Raw genomic sequence first — 24,947 nt, forward strand, 5'->3', positions numbered from 1 at the left:
ATGTTTTTCTCTGAAAGAGCTTTAAATATGCTCCCCCAACCCTTTCTCTCATTCCAGGTCTGTGTAGACAGGTCTGACGTAATTCTGATGCTTTTGCCTTGGTACGTGAGAAATTTCTTTGCCCTGGCCGCTTTCAATACTGTATCCTTGCATCTAATATTTGCGAATTGCACTATGACGTGACGTGGCGTAGGTTTGTCGTGGTTGAGCTTGGGAGGGGTCCTCTCTGCCTCTTGGACACGAATGTTTGTTTCCCTTGCTAGATTAGGGAAGTTTTCAGCTACAATTTGTTCAAATATCTCTTCTAGACCTCTGTTTTTCTCCACCCCCTCGGGGATGCCGATGATTCTAACATTGGATCGTTTCATTGAGTCAGTAATCTCCCGTAACCTACATTCGTGGGCGTGGATTTTTTTAAGACCATCTTCTATTTTCATTTTTTCCTCTATTAACCCATCCTCCAATTCACTAACCCGTTCCTCTGCTTCTGCGACCCTGGCCGTCAGAGCCTCTAGTTTTGCCTGCATTTGGCTCATAGAATTTTTAATTTCTGTCAGATTCGCTCTCATTTCTGTCCTTAGGGATTCTATATTCTCAGTAACCTTTTCGTTAATAGTTTTTTCAATTCTACTCATCATTTTGACCATCGTTACTCTGAATTCCATTTCTGATACTTTGGTTACATCCATATCCATTATTTCTGTGGCAGAGGCCACAGAATCACTGTCTTTTCTTTGCTGGGGGGGGCTTCTCCTTCTTGTCATTCTGATGAAGAGAGGTTGCGGGGTTTCCAGAGCCCAAATTATTGACTGGGTCCCAGGCCGTGCCCCTTGTTTTATAGGGATCTTAGGGATGTGGGCTTCTTCTTTAAAGATTTTATTTATTTATTTATGTGGCAGCCAACCAGCGAGAGAGGGAACAGAAGCAGGGGAGTGGGAGAGGAAGAAGCAGGCTCCCAGCGGAGGAGCCCGATGAGGGACTCCTTTCCGGAACGCCGGGATCACGCCCTAAGCCGAAGGCAGGCGCTCAATGACTGCGCCACCCAGGTGCCCGGGTTGTGGGCTTCTTGATTTTTCAGCCTGCCTTCTGTGTTCTGGGGGAGGGGCCTGCCGCGCCGATACTCAGGCCACCCTGTTTGGGTAGAGTCTCCGTGTCCCCTGCGAGGGGGGATGGGGATGGGCACTCCCTGAGCCGGTATTTCCAGGCTTTTGTTCTCTGGCGGCTTTCCCTGGCGGTTTGCTGTGCCTCTTCTGAGAGTCAGAGCTGCAGCGGCCGAATTTCAGCCTCTGTCACAGAACAGAGGGATTGCGGCCCGTTCTCCACTGATGTTCTGGCCACTTTAACTCTGTTTCTGTTGGTGCTGCTCAACCCTGCAGCGTCCCGGGATGTGCGCCCCACACCCGGCGTCCCAGCCCTCACTTCCAGGGCCAGCGCGTCTCTGTCCTTTGTGTTTCTAATGCCGCCAGCCGCCCCGCGCGCGCGCTCCCGGATCTCCCGGTCTCAGTCTGGATCCAGTGAGCGCACCGGGATTCCGGGGTTCCGCGAGATGCCTGGTGGCGCGCGCACCCGGCTCACGGTCTCAGTCTGCTGTTTTGCGGGTGCCGTCCGCGAGCCCCGCCCGCTCTCCCGTGCAAGTGGCTGCCGCTTCCCGGCACCCGAACGCGGCGGCTCCCTCCCCCTTCCGTTTATCTTCCGATATCTGTGCACGGTTTCACGGCTCCCCGCTTCGTACCTCAATACTCAGCGCTGGAGATGTTCATTTGTAGAGATCCAGATGCGTCTTCCTGCGTCTCCGGCTGGTTCCGTGGTTGTTTAGGCTGGTCTGGTACCGATCCAGCTCGACTCGGAGGACCGGCTGAAAACGGTGTCTCCTACTCCTCCGCCATCTTAACCGGATCTTGATTTTCCTGTTAACTGAATGTAGATAGCTTTCGAAGGGGGAGTTGCAGTCATTTGACATTCATTGTGGTTTTGCCTTACTTGTGTCATCTACTTCCACATTTTCTTTTATGTTTTTCTTTTGAAATTATGGTTTTAATTATTGTAGTGTGTGGTATTTTGGAAACCAGGTCTTTCCTCTTGATTCTCTTCATGGCAAAACTCAAGGGGTTTTTTTTGTTTTGTTTTTAACACATTGTCAAATCAATAGAATAATAATTTTTACTCTCTTTTTTGAAATTAAGAGATCAGAATGCTTCTCAGCTTTGTCTTTGGTGTTGCTGATTAAATTTTCTAGTTTCTGTTCAGTTTCTATTTTGCCTCCAAAGTAAATTTTAGTTTTTAAAAGTATCTTTAGTTTTTTTTCTGATTTATTGTCTTAATCTCATATTTTTCATTTTATCCCTCCATATTTTTTGTTTTCACGGACATCATGTTGTAGAATTTTTAAAAAAATAGATATGTGTTTCTAAAGATAAATGGGAAAATAAATAAGCTACTCCATTCTCAATCTAAAGTCAAAGTCAGAACATTTACCTATTTCCATTTCTCTTTGTGGAAAAGTATAAAATGGATCACTTAGTTTTTAAAGGTGGTTCTTTCAGGCTCTCTCTGCATTCTAAATTGTTTCCTTTTCTAGATAAGAGTATCAAAGGACACTCCCAGGAGGCTACGAAAAGAAACTGCCTACTAACTAACTAGACAAAACCAAAATTTCATTTCTGCTCAACCTTAGCGACAGATTTCCTATTATAAAAAAGATTAAAATAGTCAAAACTGCAATGCAATTTTTTTTTCAAGATTTTGAGAGAGAGTATAAGCAGAAGCAGGGGTAGCTGCAGTGGAGAGGGAGAAGCAGGCTCTCCACGGAGCGGGAAGCCCAATGCAGGGCTCGATCTCAGGACCCTGGGATCATGACCTGAGCCGAAGGCAGACTCAGCCTACTGAGCCACCCAGGAGCCCCTGCAATGCAGTTTTTAACCTGTAGGCATGAGAGAATCTTCATAAACATTATAGATATATATATAATTTTTTTTAACATGTGGTGTTAATAAACCTGTGTCTGTTATTTTTCCCTTCGGTTAATATCACCAGAGTATTTTTCACTTTCTTTTCTTGCTCTTCGAAGGTTTCAAAAAGCTAAAATATCTTCAGGTTTTTATATGAATGCCATGATTTATTTTCCTTCCTCAAAAGACCTCTCATGACACAGATTAAACATTATAAGGAAATTAAAGCACTTTGAGCCCATTCAATAACCTAACCATAATGTTAAGTATCCTCTGTTGCTCAAAACGATCATTTCCTAATGAGCATGCCTAAAAAATTGCTAAATTTTTTATCTGTGCTTTTCATAATGAAGAACCATTCTTCCTTAGAGGCTTGTAGCAGGTTGTCCTACTTAGGTTTTCCCTCTACCTAAATATGAGTTGAACTAGATTTTTTTTGGTTTAGACATTTGTGTGAGTTCTAAGATCTAGGATGAAACAGAGGGGTTTGCAGGGGTTGGTGATAGACTGAATTGCAGTAATAATTAACACTTTGGAGATTGAATAGCTTCAACCTTGAGAAGTAAGGAGATAATAAAAGTCAAAGCAAGAAAGTTTTTCTGTGTGCCATAGATCGATTTATTCAAAAAAGCTTCTCTTATTTTTCTGTTTTGACCCCTGTGCTAGAACCAAACATTGTGACTTCTGTTGTCACTGGTAAATATGACTTATATCGATAGAAGGGAAAAGTAGAAAGCCCCAGCCTACATTCTACGCCTCCTGGTAAATGATATTTGGGGATCTGTCATATTATCTTCTTGTTAACTACCAAAATATGCCACTTTTCCAAGACTTCAAAAGTCAGATTCCTATAGTTCCCCCCACCCCACCAAGTTGATCCCAACTACACTGTATCCAGCAGAAACTTTATTGCTTCCAGCGTGAACACTGCATCGCATCTTTTTTCTAGTGGTAAACAGGTTTTCTCCTGTATGTAAATTAGTCATTTTAATGGGGATATAAAATGTAGAGGGTTAGGTGACCATCTGCCTGTGATCATATTCCCGTCTTGCCTAAAAGTTTGTTAGATGATCTTTTAATAAATTAAAAATATGTCCATATTACCTTGCTATATGTGGTCTTGGAATTATGTTTCAGGAGTCTGTAAATAGAGCTCAAGAAGAGGTGACCAAGCAAAAAGAAGTGATAACCGCCCAAGACAATGTAATTAAAGCTAAATATGCCGAAGTAGCAACACATAAGGAACAAAACAATGATTCTCAGCTTAAAATTAAGGAACTGGACCACAACATCAGCAAACATAAACGGGAGGCTGAAGATGCTGCTGCAAAGGCACGTGTGTGGTGTTTATTTTTACCCGTAATCAGATTTTTGCTTCTGAGTTGTTGAAATAGTCTAGTAAACTCAGTGAAGAATTCAGTAAATGGCAGAACTGCTGTGTCACATAATTTTGAGGCTTAGTTATTTTAACGGCTTCTCAGCAATGTTCATTTTTACCAAATGGCATAAATGTTTTGTTTCTAAATTTCAGGTGTTTATTCCTATCTCCAAGATGTTTTTACCAAATGATGGTCTCCCATGGAACTGACCATTTTTTTAATACCTAAATATTCATAGAACTATTAATATATTAGTAGTAATAATATATATTATTTACCTTATTTCAAAGTGATTTAGAAACTCACAGAAATATATATACAGGCAACTTCTAAAATAAGGACTTAATTGGCTTCCGGATATCCTTGTGAGGGTCAGTACAGTCAGTTTTGCAGCCTCATTTGAAATCTGATGTTTTGCTAAACAGCTATCTTTTTGAGGTTATCTCAGGTTTTTGGTCACTCTTAAAAAGTTTCTTCCTTCCATGTGTCACAGTGTCTTAAGTATTTAGAATACATGCTTTTGCAGAAATTCATTGCTCGGTTAAGAGGCTGCACCCATGAAGTCTTAGTAATTCACCCATCATGTTTTCTGATGAGTGTGTAACAGTTTGGTGCCTTTTAAAAAATCTTTAGCACCTTAAAAGTAGAAGAGATTTAACTTCAAAAAAGTCAGAACATGCAAAACAGTCACCCCACCCTCTGAAAGTGCCATGTGTGCCTGTTCAGGTTCATTACTTAGTTTAAAAAAATATATATTTTTTCATAGCCACATCATTAATATCCTTTATCCATTAATTATTATTATTATTATCCATTAATATTATTATTGATTTCCCATTAGCCTGATAGCCTAATATTAGTGGATTTGTGGAAATATTACCAATATTACTGTTAATAGTTTTTTGTAATTGAAAATGCCGGTAGTGGTGATTGCTGGGGGATTTCATTTACAGTTACGGAGGTGAACAGGAGACTCGCAAGTGGAACTGCTAAAAAGTCAAGGATTCTTTGAAGTATATAGTTTATCCAATATTTATTGCATACCAACTAGTATCAGATAGTAGGCCAGGCACTAAAGATAAGGATAAGCAACACGTACCCAGAATGCCTTCATAGAGCTATGGATCAGCAGGGAAGGCAGACTGGAAATGATCGTCTTTGGAGCCTGGAGGTGAGACTGTACCCATGGAATTAATAAGGATGAACAAATTGACAAGGATTAGATTTTACCAGTCAGAACCAACCTTAAACAATTTTAGTAGAAGAAAGTCTTCCTTAAGCATTATAATTTAAAATTTTTAACTATTATATAAAGTACATTGTTGTGCCTTGTCAAAAGACAGTGGCTAAGGGAATGGAGTCAGCATTTAGGGAAGTTAAAAAAAATAAAAAATAAAATTTAAAAAAAATTTAATAATTCTTCTCAGAATTGTCAGTCAGGATTAGGCTTCCACAAATTTACCAAATCTGTGATTAAGTATTCCTATAAGAATTTTAAATTTCACAAGTTGTTTTTGAATTAATTGATTGAGTTTTGTAAAATCTGAAGGAGCCTTATCTGACTTACATTTCATTCTAATGGAGGTGTTTTACATATACTTTGTATAAATTTGTCAGAGCTGGCTGGCTCTTCTTCTAATGCTTATGTAATAGGAAGATCTTTTTTTTTTGAGCCTATCCTCTAGGTAAAAATATTCATACTTAGTATAAGTTTACTGTTAACAGTGAACCTAATTTTTACAAATGAGTCATTGATTTAAAATTGCTAAGTATTTAAGAAACTTTTTTGGACTTGGAGTCCAGGACCCTGAGATCATGACCTGAACCAAAACCAAGAATGAGAGGCTCAATCAACTGAGCCACCCAGGCACCCCAAGAAACTGGTTTTTAAATACCTGTTTGTAAACAATGATAAATGCTTCTATTATCCTCTGTGGCTAGGTCTCCAAAATGTTGAAAGACTATGACTGGATTAATGCAGAGAAACACCTCTTTGGGCAACCTAATAGTGCCTATGATTTCAAAACCAACAACCCAAAAGCAGCTGGTCAGAGACTTCAGAAGTTGCAAGGAATGAAGGAGAAACTGGGGAGGAATGTCAACATGAGAGCTATGAATGTTCTGACAGAAGCTGAAGAGCGGGTAAGTCCTTTTCCTTTGGCCACCTGAGTAGCTTCGATGGCTCTCTGTGACACCTGCAACAATTAACTAGAGGAAATCTTTTGCTTGATGCCCTTGATTCTGAATTTCTTTGTTTTTCCTTTCTCCCTTTTCAGTTCTTATTTCATTGTTTTGCATCATCAATTATTTATATATTCTGTTGTACCTTGAATAACTTTTCTATTGGCTTTGCCATGAACATATTCAACTCTTTTCTCATTCTTGGTGTAAATAAAAACTACTTTTTGTTCTGTTTAACTTCTTACATTTCTATCCTTTCTTTCACTTGCCTTGAAAGGGCTTTGAAAGATCAGGTGTACTCTGCTATCCGCCTCCTTACCAGTTGTTTCGTAACTATTGTCTTCTTTGACTCCAGGGTACACTAGAACCATTGCATAAGTAATGACTAATATTGTTATATGCATAACCACTCCTCTACTCATCTGTAAGTCCAGCAGCATCTTCTGTTTTAATGCTCACTTACTTGATAATGTTATCCATCTTCCCAACCCTGACAAAACTTTTATAGTCTGCCATGTTACTAGAAAAATCCACAGGGGAAGGCAATCCGTATTCTTGACAGCTCCATAGGAAATAGCTGTCTGAGTAATTTTATATTATGCCCTCTACCTTCTTTAATTTTGCAAAATTCTATTCGAATTTGTATCACAGAGTTATGAGAGCTCTCTGAAAGTGGTAATACTTATGAGCTCAATTACTTTTAAGAAGTTTTGCTATAATGGGGCTTTTTGTAATTGTTATTGACATTAGTATCTACAAAGAATCTGTATTATGTTAGATACCAAATAGGCTAATAATGCTCATGTTGTGATCTAGCTATAAGATGTTCCTGCTGGTTTTTATTTCTCCATTAAAGCTTTGCAATATATGCCATATTTGTGGAGGAAAAGCTTTGGTCTGAATTTGAACTACATATCATTGTGAAACTTATTCACTTGTTTGCTTTTATTAGATAATGATAACTGGTCTAATATTTTTTAAAAGAATTCTCCAACTCCCATTTCCTTACCAGAGGGAAAGGCTCTATTGCTAAGTAAGATGGCCTTTTGTTTTGTTGTATTTTGTGTCTGTCCAGATAAGAAACTACATGGAATTATGCAAGAAATAAGAGAAAATTGTAGAGAGGAGGTTTTAGGAGCTTGGCCATAAAGCAGAGAGACAGCAAGGAAGTCAGCAAGACTGGCTGGAATTTTTAAGGGAGAATTTGAAGCCTCCTTTGAGGAGAAATGAGTTAAGAGGATTTTTAGAAAGTTCTGCTACTACTCATGGTGTAATTATCCCTCTGCAGCCTCCCTCAAAAGTTTTTTTTTCAGTGAGTTTCTGTATTAACCAGGAAAAGACCACTCTGAAGATGTGATGTTTGAACTGAAACTTGAGGCACCAGTTATGTCAGATACAGAGAAAGAGCATTCTGGGAAGAGAGAACAATGCAGAGGCTAGAAGGCTGTAATGAGCTTATTATGTACAAGGAACTGAAAAAAAGACCATATGGCTGGAGCCTGGGGAGGAGTGGGATGCCAAAAAGTCAGATAAGTAAGGGCAAAATTATGAAGGACTTGTACCTCATGATGAGGAATTGAAATTTTGTGTCACTGCTAAGACCTTAAGAAAGCGTGCCAGGGCTACTTTTGAGTTTACATACGACACATTTTCTTTTTTGCCTTGGCTGCTGGAAAGATCAGGTGGGAGTGTTAGTGGAATCAAAATACTTCAGGAGCTTGTCCTATAAATTCTCAATAATAGCAACTAAATTTTACCTATAGGTGATATATTTATTTTCTTCATAGTTTGGTTTACATTATGACTCTTAATGCAGTATATCTCTGGTAAACAGGAGTGTATATATTATATATAAAAATTAAACCTCTATTCCTGACTGAATTCTAGAATATAAAGAAAATTATATATTTTTCCAACTAAGTATGCTTTTTGTCTTACTAGTATAATGACTTGATGAAGAAGAAGAGAATTGTAGAAAATGACAAATCCAAAATCCTTGCAACTATAGAAGACCTTGACCAGAAGAAAAACCAAGCCCTAAATATTGCTTGGCAAAAGGTATTTGAACCAAAAATATCATTTATTCTATATGTGGCAAGGATGAAGAATTTTGTCAGTAGGTTTATACACTGAGATGAATTTTAAATGGCTGATTTGTGTTTGAAAGAGGCACACACTCATGCCTTAATTAAAAACTTCTAGACTTTTAAATGCATCTGTCCTTTTGGACTTGACTACTACAGATTTGCAAAGGTAAATTTGTGTCCTTCCATCATATTCTCACAGTCAACTTCCCTAGTTCCTAAGTTATATTAAATTTCTAACTTTCTAGATTTCTTTATTTTTCATTCTTAACCTTGTTTCCACATCTGTGTTACTTTCAAAGGAGATACATTTGTCTGAAACCTTAGATTCTGTCCAATATGTGCCATGCCCCACTGCTCGAAGCTGGAAGCAGTCTCAGTTTTGCACTGGTGAAGCTCTGAGTGTTGGAAAGCACTCCCAAGGACCCCTTTGGCTCTAGCTTCCTTGGTTTCTCTTCCCCAGGCTCACAGAGTTCAAATATTCCTTCTCAGAACATTTCTCTAATAAGATTGGCATATTCCTTACTACTTAGAAGTTATTAATTGCATTTCAGAATTCATAATTATGCATTTTGTATGTTAAATTAACAATTCCATAACTGATAGTTAACCATCCATATTTTATAGATGAGGAAATCAAAGCTTAGTTGAAATAGCCTAAGATATATAGCCAAAGGTGGAAAAACTGGAATTCTCTTTTCCTAAATTAGAACCAAAGTTAAAATTGCCTTTAGTTGCTAACTGCTGTCACCTTTGTTGCCCTTAAATTGGGCAGTAAGCAAGGAAGTTTAGAATTCTCTTTCACTGGACTGTTATTCAGCAAAATCCCAAGTACCTTTTTCATTTTGTATTATGACGACTTTGGCAGATTTCAAGATTCTTTACTATTATTTCTGCTTCCCTGGCTGCATGTATTTTTCTCCTTTAGGATAATTCCTCCACCTCTCATGTGGAAGTTTTCCTGTATCTATCCTAGCAAAGGACTCTCAGCCAAAAGATTCCAAACATGTTACTGTGCTGTTTGGTGCTTTTACAATCCCATTCCGCTGGGATTTAATTGGGCACCTTGCCTCTTTTTTGCTTTTTAATTCTGTAATTATTCAGAATTCTGAAAACTTCATTTTCAGTAATGGCAGGACAATTATCCCTTTCAGTCACCTTGTTTTTACTACTCTATAACTTATCTTCAGTGCTTCGTCTCCCTGGGGTGTTTGCTTTTTAAAAATGCATGCAAAAAGTTGGTCCCATCATTCTTGTATAAACGTGGATTTAACACTGGATCTGAGAGATTTTGTCTCTTGTTTTCCCCATGGTTCCTAGATTTAATGCAAGTACAAATTTATCCTTTAAATTAATGTTCCCCCAATTTCCAAGGTTCTCTGAAAGCTGGTAAATTTATGAGTGCTTATTATATGTCAGCTGCCATTCTCATACTAATTAATTTTCTCATTTAATCCTCACAATAACCTCTTGAGAGAAGTAGTGTTATCAGCATTATATATCTCTTTCTGGCTTCCAGCACACTCGATTCAGAAACCCAGAGTATTTTCGGCATTGGGTGTTTGTTTCCTCCCTAACTGTATTGGATTTTCAGAATTCAATTGCATTTCACCTTTATATCTGTCCATGACTGTGGTGCATTTTCTATCTTGAATAGGGCTATATTCTTCTCTGCCCATTAACTGATAAGTTACTCTTTTACCCTTTGGAGGAATTTCCACATGGGATCCATGGTCATGTTCAGGGTTTAATAGTCGTCTACTGTTTTAGTGCTTTTCTCATGCCTGGCCAAAAAATTAAAGAAGAAAAAGAACCAAAGGTGTTTATAAAACACTCTGCTATCTTTATCATTCCCCAAAAAGACAGTGGTCCTCTCCATTGTGATGAACCTCACCTAGCTCCAGAAATCTATCCCAGGTAAACGAAAGCCTATTAACTCTGTGTAGGATATTACTCCGCATGTATGCAGTTGCTCTTAAAACTGTTTTCCTTTATAAATCTGCATTCGGTAGCACGGATTGATTGTATCTAGATCTCCTTATTAGTACAAATATTCATGCACTTGAATTTGGGGATTTCTCTAGAGAACATGACTGTCAGATCTTCACGGGTTTGTGCCTGTATACACGTACACACTCAAATTTACTGAACTCTCAGATTATTAGTTGTGTATTTGAAGACAGATGACCAATTCGCTAATCATTCATCAAGTGTGTATGCACAAAAATTACCCAATTACAATTAGAATATTGACCCTAAACCTCTAGGTAGTCTGTGGCTTGATGGGGATAAGCCAAACAGCTTCTTTAGCCTTTTTCTGTTGGGGTCCCATCCTGTTCCTGTCTTTTGACAACTTCTTTGGCTGAGAAGAAGCCTACAGAAAAGGACCATTCAACACCTTGAACAGATCTGGTGGCTTGATTTCATGCCTCTTTTTTTCCTAGACTTCACCTTAATCTTTGACTTTTTAAGGTTAGCTGATAACCCCTGGCCTATCAAAGCCGTCAAAAGAAAACAGGTTTTATAAGAGAACGTTTTATGCCAAAAACAGTTTTTCATGTCTGCCTCTCCCAACTGCAACTTTAGTCTCCTTTATTATATATTTGTGTGTCTCCGAAGATTCCTATAGCTTACAAAAGTATCAGAATTTCAGGGTAGAGTTAGAAGTATAGCCTCTAGTTTCCCTTGGAAGTTAGAGCAGAGCTCAGTAAATTTTTTCTGTAAAAGGGCAGGTAATATTTTTGGCTTTGTGAGCCATATAGTCGGTTGCAATTATTAGACTTGTTTTGGCGCTATCAGCCACAGACAGTATATAAATGAATGGGCATGGCTGGATTTGTCACATGGGCCATAATATGTCACAACCTGAGTTAGTAACAGACAACAAAATGCATCTGCTAGATTGAATATACACATAGCCACATTTGATTATTCTTGGAAAGCCTTCTGTATGTATTTTTTTAAATCCAGGTGAACAAGGACTTTGGCTCTATTTTTTCTACTCTTTTGCCTGGTGCTAATGCTATGCTTGCACCACCAGAGGGGCAAACTGTATTGGATGGTCTGGAGTTCAAGGTTGCTTTAGGAAATACTTGGAAAGAAAACCTAACCGAACTTAGTGGTGGTCAGAGGTGAGTAATCCCTTTGCAGTATTATAATTTTATTATAATTTATTATAATTATAATCTCATTCCTCTTGTTGTATTATAATCCATCATCTCACCGCTAAGCAAACAAAATTGAAAATTGGTAGGTAATCTTTACACGTAGAATTTAAGGAGCTTAATATGTAAGACTGCAGATTTTTTTTTATAACATTGATTAAAATAGTAGGCAACAGGGGGCAACCTGGACGGCTCAGCTGAGCGTCCAGCTCTTGATTTCGGCTCAGGTCATGATCTCAGGATCATGGGATTGAGCCTCGCGTTGGCCTCTGTGCTCAGTGGGGAGTCTGCTTGGGATTCTCTCCCTCTCCCCCTGCTTGAATGCACGCGCTGTCTCTCTCAAGTAAATAAATAAACGTTTACGATAGTAGGCAACAAGGGAGAAGTAAGGATAAGCGATTAGAAAACTAGATAAAATATATGAAAAACAAGCGTTGTCAGACTTTGGGAAATGAATAGGTCAAGAATATGATACCTGAAAGCAATGAAACCAAAGTGCTGAGCTCAGTGTTCACCCCAGCTTTCTCCATAGGAGAATTTCTGGTTTGCACGTGCAGGGAGGGGAATCCACACAAAGTCTAGTAGTCTCACTAAATTCAGGCAAGAGATTAGAATTTTGGGAGAACCCCGGCTTAGCATTCAGTCTGTACTGTCCTGGAAGTGAAAGCTACTGTACACACAGAGCAGTTCAGCGCCTGCCTTGAAGGGAGCAAGCTGATCCTCATGTAACTTGAGACTCTAACGTGACATGTGACACAGTGTCTGGCATCTGATAAAAAGTACTGGACAAAAATCAAGAAAATGTGACTCATAACCCAGAGAAAAATTATTCGATGGAAACAGATGTAGAAATGACAGGTGATAAAAATAAGACACAAGGAAGTTATAGAATTACATTAATTATTTCCAAGAATTACAGGGAAAAAAGAACCTAGTGAAATTTCTGGAGATAAAAAAATATGCCTGAAAGGAAAAGTTCACTACATGACATTAACAGATTAGACAGTGTAAAAGAAACATGAATGACTTTGAAAACACAGCAAAAAAGAAACTATTAAAACTAAACTGAGAAACATAAAACTAAAAAACAGAGCTTAAGTGACCATCAAGCCATCTAACATACATGTATTTGGAGTTCCAAAAAGAGAGGAAGAGGCAAAACAGAAAAATACTTGAAATAATGGCCCCAAATTTTCCCAGTTTGATGAGTTCTATAAACCCACAGTCTTCATTTCTGTGAACCCTCGGTGGGATAAACACATCCCCTGCCCCCCCCCACACACACATACAATAACACAGTAAAGCATGTTATATGAAATTGTGATTTTTTTATACGCCAGTGATTAGAAAAATCATAAAGTAGCCAAAGGTAAAAACGCAAATTGTATGCCAAGGAACAAAATAAAAATGACTTCAGGCTTATTGTCAAAAACTGTACAAGCCAGAAAGTCTGGAATAACATCTAAAAAGCGCTAGAAGAAAAACATGTCAACCAAGAATTCTATGTCTAATTGAAATAGCCTTCAAATCGAAATCAATATAAATATTTTTTTCAGAAAAACAAAAGCTGGAGGAGTTTGATCCTAGCAGAACTGTACACGTTAGAGGAAGTTTTCAGGTGAAAGGAAAAGGATACCAGAAGGAAACTTGGATCTACGTAAAGGAATGAATCTAGACAATCAGCATACTAAGGAGAAACTTAGGCGGTCATGTGGCCTAACTCCTTACCTGCTGCCAAGAACCAAATAATTAAAACCTACTGAGAGAAAATTGTGAATATTCACATAAAGATGGTTATTAATTTTGTATTTTTCCCCTTCAGGATGTGCAATCCTAGTCCTTAAATTGTTCTCATGTGCTGATGATGCCATCATGTAACTCTTACATATGTAGAAAACACTAAGACCTGTTAGCTTTCCTTGTGAAATCCTTTTTTATGATTAGAATAGTGGTCCCTTGATTTGTTTCATTATGATAAGATTCCTAAATATTTTAACAGTATAAGACACTTTCTGGTAACTGTTAAAATTGAATTCCACAGTTAAGATCCCAATATCTTATGTTTTTTGCCAAATTCCTAGAAAGTGTTTTGAGGAAAACCTAAAATGTATGTTTATTTTCTTACTGGGACCTGAAAATTATTTCCATAATTGAGATGATATAAAATTATTTTTAGATATATACCATTATTTAATTTCTTTTTATTTTTTTTTAAAGATTTTATTTATTTATGTGACAGAGACAGCCAGTGAGAGAGGGAACACAGCAGGGGAGTGGGAGAGGAAGAAGCAGGCTCCCACCAGAGGAGCCCGATGTGGGACTCGATCCCAGAACGCCGGGATCACGCCCTGAGCCGAAGGCAGACGCTTAACGACTGCGCTACCCAGGCGCCCCTATACCATTATTTTAGATGTATATCCAGCACAGTTTAACTCTGGGTGAGATTTTTTTCTTTCTGAAAGATTAAATTGAAAGAAGCTCAGTGCTGTAAGCATTTGGCACAGAGAAAGCCAATAAAAAATAATTTTAGGATCCTTGAATGACCTCAACTCCCCTCTACTGAGGTAGATGTCTCACTATTTTTTATTACACTGTTTCATACATTTCCCTTGCTAGAAATTTTGGTTTCACCTTAAAAAAAAAAAAAGGACTTTTAAAGTATTTAAGAAAAAATATAAAAATTATGATTCTTCATACCAGATTAGAACAAAACCAGATATAGTTACAGGGGATGGTTAGCTGTAAGAGAACTGAAAAAGACCTATAGAATCTGAGATGCCTAACTACAAATTTTAAATAAGGTGTATTATTAAGGTTCTCTGGAGAAACAGAACCAGTACAGTGTGTATGTGTATGAAGAGATTCTTTTTTAATAAGGAACTGGCTCATCTTATTGTGGAGGCTGAGAAGTCCCACAGGTTGTTGTCTGCAAGTTGGAAACCTAGGAGGGCTAGTGAGGGAACTCAGCGTGGGTGTGAAGGCCTGAGAACCAGGAGCACTGAGGCAGAATATCCATGTCCCAGCCCAAGTAATGAGGCAGGAAAGAAGTTCTTTCCTCTACCCTTCTTATTGTTGAGTCCAGCAGACCGTGACGTCCACCCACATTGGAGACGGCAAACTGCTTGACTGAGTCTTCCAATTCAAATGCAAATTTCACCCAGAAATACCCTCCCAGACAAATCTAGAAATAAAGGTTAGCCAAATATTTGAGTACTCCATGATCCACTTAAGTTGACACACAAAATTAACCACCACATAATAATTGTTCGAATTTCTGACACTGGGAAGTAATGGGCCATAATCTATACAACTTACTCTTAAATGGTGCCAATAAAAAGTGTGTATTTGTGTGTGTGTGTATACTCACAGGTACGTGCATAGTAAAAGTTAGAAAGACGGCACCTAAACCAGTTATAGTTTCACCAAGACAGTAGCTGTTGTCTTAATCAGTAAGTAGCCCTCACTCACCTGCTACTTAGGCATCTAATAGCAACAGGGGAAGGAAAGAAAACACTTAACATGATCTTTCCTTAAGTGACAATTATCCTGATGATTCGATTGGAAAGAATACAAACCTGTTCAAAATAAAACTCATTGAAGAGAAAAAAGGAAAAGCTAAAATAAAAGAACCATTTTAATACAACAAAAGTGTTGAAGTTTGAAACTTGAGATTATTTACTTCTATGGCGATCTTTCAGTTAAATCTGCACTATTCCATAGTAAGAGGATAGCAGATTTGCTTCAGTATTTCGGTAAAGAGTGGTAAAATCAAGTTTTGATAACTTCTCTTTTGGTCTTTCTTGAAGGTCCTTAGTAGCTTTGTCATTAATATTGTCCATGCTCCTCTTCAAACCTGCTCCTATTTATATCCTGGACGAGGTAGACGCAGCCTTGGACCTTTCGCACACCCAGAATATCGGACAGATGCTGCGTACTCATTTCACACATTCTCAGGTAAGAACCAGGAAGATGGTCTCCATGATAGTTTTAGTATTTCTTCTTCTAAAACTATTCTTTAGTAATGGCCAATACGAAGATATTTAGGATTGAGGAATATTAAAGCTTTGTGTATCTCTTTAAATATATAGTGCATATTTACATATACTTACATTCAAATGGATATAGAAGGAAAAAAGGTTTGGTTTCCTGTTAAAGAAAGAGCCAGGTATAACCATTGTTGTACCATGAGGGAGAATCTAAGGTTTTCATAATTTGGAATTAATTTACGGTTAAGATTATTTTCTCTAACTAGCTGCCAGAGAATACTCAAAGCAAGACTGTTTCAGGAAATCAGAAAGTCATGTGGTACTTGATGGGGGTACTTGTCATTTTTCCTGGGTAGGAAATAGAGAAAAGCCCCTTTCAGAGCTGTTTTTATTGAGCTGTTGCTGCAGGACCTGGGGCTGCCACATATGGTTATATAGATAACGCAGCGGACGATTCCGGGGCTCCATTTACCATAGTCGTCACAGACTACATTATGATGGTAGTCTTTTTAGCAGGTAACAGCGAAGTGGTACCTTTTCTTAATTCTGTAAATGTTCCATTTGAGCTAGTGGTAGTGCTTGTAGGAACTTGTAGCCTTTGATATTCTTAAAATATCACAGAGAAAGCAATCTCACCAGGGCATTTAGAGCTAGCAACAAAACGGTGGTGCTAGGGCAGAGGACAGCAATCAGCACTCAACCCGCAGGAAATAGTAAACCTGGGTAATGAAGCACTCAAGGTAAAATTAAGAGACTCCTAAAACCCAAATATAGAAAGCTAGAATACATCTAGGTGCCCAATATTAGACTATTTGTTACTTGCATTTGAGGATGTGCATTTGCTTTGAGCCAAGCTTTGAAAGAAATAACAAGATCAGAATATCTCCAGACAGTTCTTAATCCCAGAATAAAAACAGGAATGGATTTCTTCAGATTATGAAAAGTATCTTATGCTTTTTTCTTTTTCCCTTAGTTCATTGTGGTGTCACTAAAGGAGGGTATGTTCAACAATGCAAATGTCCTTTTCAAAACCAAGTTTGTGGATGGTGTCTCGACAGTAGCCAGATTTACTCAATGTCAAAATGGAAAGATTCCAAAGGAAACTACATCCAAAGCAAAAGGACCCAAATGACCACATCTGGAAGTTAAAAGTACAAATTTACTCCTTCACCTTGACCTGTTTTTTTAAACAAAGAACTTGCGTTTTACTTATTTATGTAAAAATGTAATGTTTTGTTACTTAACCCATATCTTCTCTCCCTTTATGTAATCACTTACAAATGAGTATAGATTCCTCTCTTAATTAGTGTAACTGTGGTCCAATTGCTATGACTGTGATTTTATGCATGTCCTCAGCTGCTTTTTTCTTACACAATTCTTTTATATATATATTGGGGACCCTGAGATACCTGGTTGGTGGTGAATTCTGTTTGCAAAATCAAAATACAAAGAGACAGATGAAATTATAGGATAGTCAGCTTTTAATTAGCTTAATTCCTAAGGTAATATTAGTGTGTTTTCTGTTAAGAGTCATCTAGGTAAGGAAGACTTATAAAGCAAGTATCTGGACCAACAAAGGGAACACAGAGGAAGCTGTTAGGCATGCACGAGCTGTTTGTGGTTAGTTCTGTGACGATACAATGCCAGAGCCCTGATTTAGACTCCATGATGTTGGGGTATCATGTTTCTATATGCTTAGTAATTGGTCTGTGCAATCTTAAGTTTTTAAAAAGTCTGCTGGTTTTTAATAGAAACCTGGGAAAAGGTCTGTTGCATACTGCCCTCCACATTTATCTGAAGTCTCATGTTTTCAAAGATTTTTGTCAGGCTTTTCATCATCTAATTAGTAACAATCCATTGGTGAATGAGAATGTATTTATTTTTCCTTCGTTCTGATACATTTATGAATAGATCGATCTGTTTTACCAAAAGAATTCAAAATTTGTTGATTATTATATTTCTTAGTGTCTTCTGCTTTCCAGTCCAAAAGGTTGACTCTCTTTTAACAACTCCAAAGCGGCACTACCAACCGCCGTGAGATTACTGTATGTAGTTCCTATTATCTCTAGGCACATCGCCAGAGCAGTGTCTCCAAACTTCGGATCTTGAAAGCTCTTACATGATCTCATCGGATCTTGAGTATGTTATTTTGGCCCCACATCCCTTCTTGATACTTGAGTCTTAGTTCCTTTATGTTATCTTTCCCCTATCTATGCTTATAGTCCTTGGACTTGGCTTTAACATTTCTCATCCTTCCTTCTCATGTCAGATAACATCCAGGTAACTGATATAATGGGACACATAGGAAAGGATTGAATCTGGAATTAGTTCTTGTTCACCGTGGGAGGAGAGGGAGACAAAGCTGTAAATGCTGAATTACAGGAAGTCTAAGACCACATGTAAGAGATATACAGGGGTTTTTTTCCTCTCAAATGTATTGCAGATTGTTTGCCAGGACATTTCTGTCAGTTCACACTTTCAGCAAGGTCACATACCTGTTGACCATAACCTAGTCAGCACTGGCTAGTAGTTCTATCACTTCTGATTTGCTAGTTATAAAATGGCACTTCATTGCTGTTTTAACTAGCACTTTATAAATAACTTGTGAGGTTGAATATTTTGCCATGTGAACTAATTTTCTTTACTACAAATTTTCTATATTTTTGCTTCCCTAATTTTTGTCATATATAATCCTGCACTCTGATGAAAGTCCTCAAACATTAAATTTTTGTGAGTCATATTCTTTCATTAGAAGAAGACATGAAGGGGAAATGGGGACATTGATTTCACACAGCTGCAATTATAGGAGTAACATTTACTGAGCTCTTTTATACATCAGATGCTATCCTCATTTGCACATGTTTTCACATTTGAGGTATGTACTGTTGATCAGCATTATATCATTGAGGAAATTGAATTGAGCAGAGAAGTTAAGAAACTTGTCCACAGTGACAATACAGTTAGTGAGAGGCAGAGCCAAGATACCAGTCTTGGTAGCTGGTCTCCAGAATCTATGATATATTACCCTTCTGACAGTTTGAACATTTGTGTTTATTGTATATAATAAATTTAAGACATACCTGGATAAGCAGTATGCACAATGTGAGAAAATTATTTTAGGAAGAATGTCAGACATTTGAAAAGGATTCCTTACCTTACCTTTTTTTGTTTGGTTTGTTTGGGCATTTCAGGTACACTAACAAAGGGAAAAGCAAAAACTTGAGAATCCCTCTTCCAATATGGTGAAGTAATCAAATAGACCAGCCACTCCCACAATCATGTCATCTGCTGATCGGGGCAGGTTTTCTTCCTTTTTGATCTGTGTGCCTTTTATTTCTTTTTTTTAACTGCACTGGCTTGAAGTTCCAGCCTCATGTTGTATAAGTGTAATAATGAGAGCTGGCATATTTGCCTTTTCCCCAGAATTCTAAGGAAAGCATTCAGTCTTTCACCACCTAAATATAATGTTTGCTATAGGCTTTTGGTTTATATTCTTTATTAAGGAAAAGAAGTTTCCTTCTATTCTTAGCTTAATCAGTTTTGTCATGGATGGGTTATTGAATTTTCTTTTTCTGCATTGATACGATCATGTAACTTCTTTAACCTGTTAGTACTATGAATTACATTACTTAATTTTTGAATATTAAACCAGCCTGGTATTCCTAGATTAAACCCCATTTGGCCATGGTCTATACTTCTTTTTATGTACGGGCATACCTTGTTTTATTGTGATTCATGGATAACTGCGTGTTTGTTTTATACAAATTGAAGGTTTGTGGCAACCGTGCAGCAAGCACGTCTGCCAGCACCATTTTTCTGACAGCATTTGTTCTGAGTCTGTCGGTTTGGTAATTCCCCGATAATTTCAAACTTTTTCATTATTATATATGTTACGGTGATCCGTGATCAATGATTACGACTCACTGAAAGCTCAGATAGATGGCTAGCATTTTTTAGCAATAAGGTATTTTTTAATTAAGGTATATACTTTTAGTCCTATGCTGCCGCACACTTAATAGACTATTAGAAATATAACTTTTATATGCACTGGGAGACCCAGAATTTTGCTTTGTGATACTTGTTTTATTGTGGTCATATGGAACTGAACCGAAATATCTCGAGGGTATGCTTTACCACAGGATTCTGTTTGCTAATAGTTTGGTCATGACTTTTGTGTATATTCACGAAAGTCTTTGACCTGTAGGTTTTTTTTTTTTTTTTTTACTGGCTTTATTTGGTTTTGGGATACTACTACCTTTGTAAAATGAATTGGGAAATGTTCTTTCTTCCATTTTCTGTAGAATTATATAGAATTTGTCTTAATCTTTTAAATATTAGAATTCTCCTGTGAAACTGTCTGGGCCTAGAGATTGGGGGGTAGGATGGGGAGAATATAAAGTAAGTACAATTTCTTTAATAGTTATGGGGCTATTTAAATTATCTATTTTATAAAGAGTGACTTGTGATAGTTTTTGTGGAATTGTTCCATATAAATTGTCAAATTTGTAATTTGTGTGTAGAGGTCACGGTATTTCCTCATTATCCTTTTGATGTCTTCAAGCTGTGAAGTGGTATCACTTTTCCTGATATTGGTAATTTGTGTTTTTTTCTTTGTCAATCTTGCTGAAGTTTGTTGATTTTATTGTCTTTTCAAAGAACCAGTTTTTTGTTTCATTGACTTTATTGCCTTTCAGTTTACAATTCTTTGATTTCTGCTTTCCTTTTTTTCTGCTTGCTTTGGGCTTACTCTGTTTGCTCTTTTCTAGTTTTATGGTAGAAGTTTAGACTATTGATTTGAGACCTTTTTTCTAGCAAGCAAGACCATCTAGCTTCATCTCACAGATTTTGATATGTTGCATTTTCATCTTTAAGTTCAAAATATATCCCAATTTGCTTTGACATTTCTTCTGTTGGATTTGTATTTACTTTCCAGATATTTGGAGATTTTCCAAGGTAGTATTTTCTTAGTGATTTCTACTTCAGTCTGTTAGGAATCGTTTTTTTGTTTTGTTTTTTTGTTAAAAAAATGATAGATTTAGACAACAAAAAGAGGTGCAAATCAGTGGTTTAAGCTTCTACCCTAATCTATATTCTAGATAAATAAGAACAAAGTAAACCCAAATTAAATAGAAAGGTGGAAATAATAAAAAGTAGAAGTCAGCACATATAGGACCGAAAAACAGTGGAGGAAAAAATTAGTGAAACTGATAACTGGTTCTCAAAAGAACAACAAAATCAGTCTATGTTTAATTAGACCAATCAGGTAAGCCAGAGAAAGTACAAGTTACTAATATGGGGAAGGAAAGAAGAGTTACTACTATGGCTCTTACCTAAATTAAATTATGATTTTTATGCCAATAAATGCAGCAACTTAGACAAAAATAAAACTCAACCAAAACCGACAAGAACAGACAAAACCAGAATAGCCTCACATCTATTAATGTAATCCAGATGATTAAATATCCTCCTGCAAGGCACACTTTAGTCCCATGTGGTTTCCACTTGTAAATTTTACCATTCAGGGCAGAAGTAACACCAATCCTACAGTCTTTCAGAAAATAGAGGGGGAGGGGAACACTTCCAACTTGTTTTATGAGGTCAGGGTTTTAATACTAAAACTTGACAAAGACATTACAAAACAAAATTACAGGACGGTAGAAAATATTAGCAGACTGAATCTAATGACATCTATAAAAGGTAATAAACCATTTTCATGTTTTTAACAGATGGTACTGACAGCTAGATATTTATGCAGAAAAACAAACACTGCCCTTCACAACATACACAAAAAGTAATAGTTTTAACACTTCTAGAAGAAACAAAATCTTTGTGACCTTAGATTAGGCAAAGATTTCCTAGAACGCACGTGCACACACACACAATATTAAATTTAAAAATATATCTTCAAAAGACTCAAGAAAATGAAAAGACAAAGCACAATAGAAATTATTTGCAAGGTACAGAGCTGACAGAATTGCGTGCAGAATGTATAAAGAACTTGCAGTTCCCATGTCAACATTTGCATGAAGGGTGGATAAAACTGCTGTCTCCTTAGCATAAACCAAGGCAGGGCAGCGCACTCTATTAGCAATGCTGACTGTATTTTTCACTGCCATGCATTTGAATGTTTTTTAATGGTAGACTCAAGGGTGGCTTTGATGAAGCCGTAAAAATTAATTTTTTTAATCTCCTCCTCCTCCATCTCTCATAATCTGAGGGAAAAATGGAAATTAGACAAAAGCACTTCTGCATACCAAAACAGGGTTATTTTGCAGAAATGCAGTTATTTCAGTTGGAGTCTGAAGTAACTGCTTTTTTTCATGAATACCGTTTTTACTTGAGTAGATGACTAAGACAAACTATGGTTATTTAAGTCTATGGTATTTGGCAGACATTTCTTAAAAATGAACAAAGTGAGCCTGTCATATTAACCTGACATCTGTTGCAAATAATAACATCGTAGCTTTCAAATGAAAATTAGAATTTGGGCAAACTTGTATTTGTCATTGTGAGCTGGACATCTTCTCAAAGACTTTTCTGATAATACTGGTGGTAATATTAACAAGCAGGATTTTTTAGTATTGTATTATGAAATGTGTTAACATTTTGAAGATTTGCATAACTCAATAAATGGTATTTTCCCATGACGAATGTGTGATGCTACAAATCCTGCATGGGTAAAATAGCCCTTCTAAGTACAAGAAAGAACAATTTTAATGTTACCAAGTACAATAATTTTGATAGGGTTTTATTTTTTTTTTATTTTTTTTTTAAAGATTTTATTTATTTATTAGACAGAGATAGAGACAGCCAGCGAGAGAGGGAACACAAGCAGGGGGAGTGGGAGAGGAAGAAGCAGGCTCATAGCGGAGGAGCCTGATGTGGGGCTCGATCCCATAACGCAGGGATCACGCCCTGAGCCGAAGGCAGACGCTTAACCGCTGTGCCACCCAGGTGCCCCTTGATAGGGTTTTAGATTCCACATGGCAACAAACTATTAAGAAGGAATCACTTGTTGTGTTGTGTTGTGTCAAGAAAGAATATCTACGTTATCTAACACTCCTCCCTTTCCAGCTACATATTTATTCTCAACTCTAGGTATGAAACTTGAATAACTTGTCCAGTGTTACACACCTAGAAAGTGAGTGGGGGGAGATAGGGGAGCCAGGATTTAAACTCGGACTATCCCCCTCCATACTGCTAGCCATTATAACATAACAAACTATGAGCTAGGTATCCTCCTGCGTTTGTGCCTAGAGCTGAGCTAACATAGACAAGATTCTCGTTACTTGCCATGCGTGTGGGTGGGAGCAAGGAGGGGTACATTTAAATCCATCACAGAACAAAGATTGCAGTTTAATACTAAAGCTCATGCCACTGGTCATTTTATACCAATCTAGTGAGATAATGTGGCTACTATTGCTTAACTGTATGACAGAATGGTACACATAAGCTGCCCCTTTTCTTGCCACCAGTTAAGGACCAGAGTTTTCTTTGATGGGTTGAGGGTTTACATATTACCCAAGACAACTTTTCTTATGTGGTTTGGAGGATGGGCTCTGTTACTCAATGGTCCTAAGTATCTTCCCAAGTTTACCTCAAGCCTCTTGGCCCCTTTCTGCATGTTGTTCCTCATGCACATTACACCCTGTTTAACAGTTGGCATTCTGCGCCTCTAACTGCCCACTTTATGGAGTTCCAGCCTATCCTAACCTAACTGCCTTTGTGAACCCCACATGCCACCCGAGCTGCAATAGTTGCCACTCCTGGACACAGCTTGCTGCTTTGTCTGTTTGGCTCCTGCTCTTGTCACTGTGGAACAGTCATTCTATACCATTCCTGTCAACAGCATACCCATCTTTCAAGGTTCTACTCAGAAAGCACCACCTCTGTGGATCATCCTCTGTTCCCATCTTCCTTTCATAAGGTATCAGAAAATATTGCCTAATAGTAGTAACTGAACACACCTTAATTCTAGTAGATTGTAAACTGCTAAGTGCAACTCCTTAGAGCCCATAACCTATTAAATGACTTGATCTCAAAGATGATTTCCTTAATGAAAGAGTATAAGAACTCTTAAAGATGAAATAGTGTGGTCCACACTATGGATTAGCAAACTGAGATTGTTTGACCCATAGTCACTATGAAAAATTACCATTAGAGTCTTGACATACAATCATACGTGTAATGAAGTCTCACAGTAAAATTTTATAAGCAAAGATTTCATGCTAGAGACTTTTTCCTCCAAGGAATTCAAAGAATCTATAGTATCAGCCCTTTTTTTATGTTGTATCTATTACTTCCTATTCTATTTTTTGTAGGTGTGGGAAGTATACAAATTGTCTATTGTGTTTCAGAGTTGAAAGGTTTTAATTTCACATCTGTCAGCTTTCACGAAAAAACTGAAGATGACACACACAAATGGAAATAGGTTCTGTGTTTATGGATTGGAAGAATTTTGTTAAAACGTCCATAGTCCCCAGAGCATCTACAGATTCAGTGCAATCCCTATCATACCAACAGCATTTTCCACAAAACTAGAAAAAATGATACTAAAGTTTGTGGAGCCACAAAACAGCCAAAGCAACCTTAAAGAACAAAGCTGGAGGTACCACAATCCCCAGTACCAAGCTACACCACAAAGCTGCAGTAATCAGAATAGTGTGATACTGGCACAAAGGTCGACCCTATAGATCAATGGAACAGGACAGAGTGCTCAGAAATAAAGCTGCTTATCTGGTCATTAATGTGCCACAAAGGAAGCAAGAATATACAAAACTTTAAATCGCTTAGTAATGTAGATCTAGGAGTTTGCTTTTGTGCTCATTAGGATTAACAATTCAAGGCATGTTAATTTGAAGAGGAGGGGGAAAAAAATCTAAAACAATGTTTATCCTGAGATTGCTTCTAGGTCAGCATAAGGAAGCAGGTAGTAAACACCTCCTGATTACCTCTGCTTTGGGGGCCAGAAAAAGCATGAGTTTACTTTTATAAATCGTTCTAATACTGTAAGCCATCTTTTCCACTCCCTCTCTCAATTTCTATCAGGGCTAAATGGACCAAAAATGCACTGTGCTGCTACTCTATGGCCATGCTATTACCTGGTTGCTGAAAAATGTAGATGGCAAAATGCAGATTTAGGATAAAGAGAAAGGAAGAAAAGCATACAGTGACTGCGCCTAGTTTCATCTATGACCTGATTTTA

At 37.6% G+C, this 24,947-nt stretch overlaps 1 protein-coding gene across 1 annotated transcript in view; it reads left to right on the top strand.

Annotated features, from left to right (window-relative positions):
• The window catches only part of SMC2 (structural maintenance of chromosomes 2), a 74,179-nt gene extending 51,792 nt beyond the window's left edge, over positions 1-22,387 (top strand). The window contains exons 20-25 of the mRNA XM_040631670.1: positions 4,086-4,280; positions 6,269-6,469; positions 8,450-8,566; positions 11,563-11,723; positions 15,563-15,710; positions 16,716-22,387. Coding sequence (XP_040487604.1) covers positions 4,086-4,280; positions 6,269-6,469; positions 8,450-8,566; positions 11,563-11,723; positions 15,563-15,710; positions 16,716-16,874 — 981 coding nt within the window. The 3' untranslated portion in view covers positions 16,875-22,387. The remainder of the gene's footprint in view (positions 1-4,085; positions 4,281-6,268; positions 6,470-8,449; positions 8,567-11,562; positions 11,724-15,562; positions 15,711-16,715) is intronic.
• The last annotated feature ends 2,560 nt before the right edge of the window (positions 22,388-24,947 follow it).

This window comes from Ursus maritimus, unplaced genomic scaffold (assembly GCF_017311325.1).
Source record: "Ursus maritimus isolate PB19 unplaced genomic scaffold, ASM1731132v1 scaffold_17, whole genome shotgun sequence".
In the NCBI taxonomy this organism is placed as follows: Eukaryota; Metazoa; Chordata; class Mammalia; order Carnivora; family Ursidae; genus Ursus; species Ursus maritimus.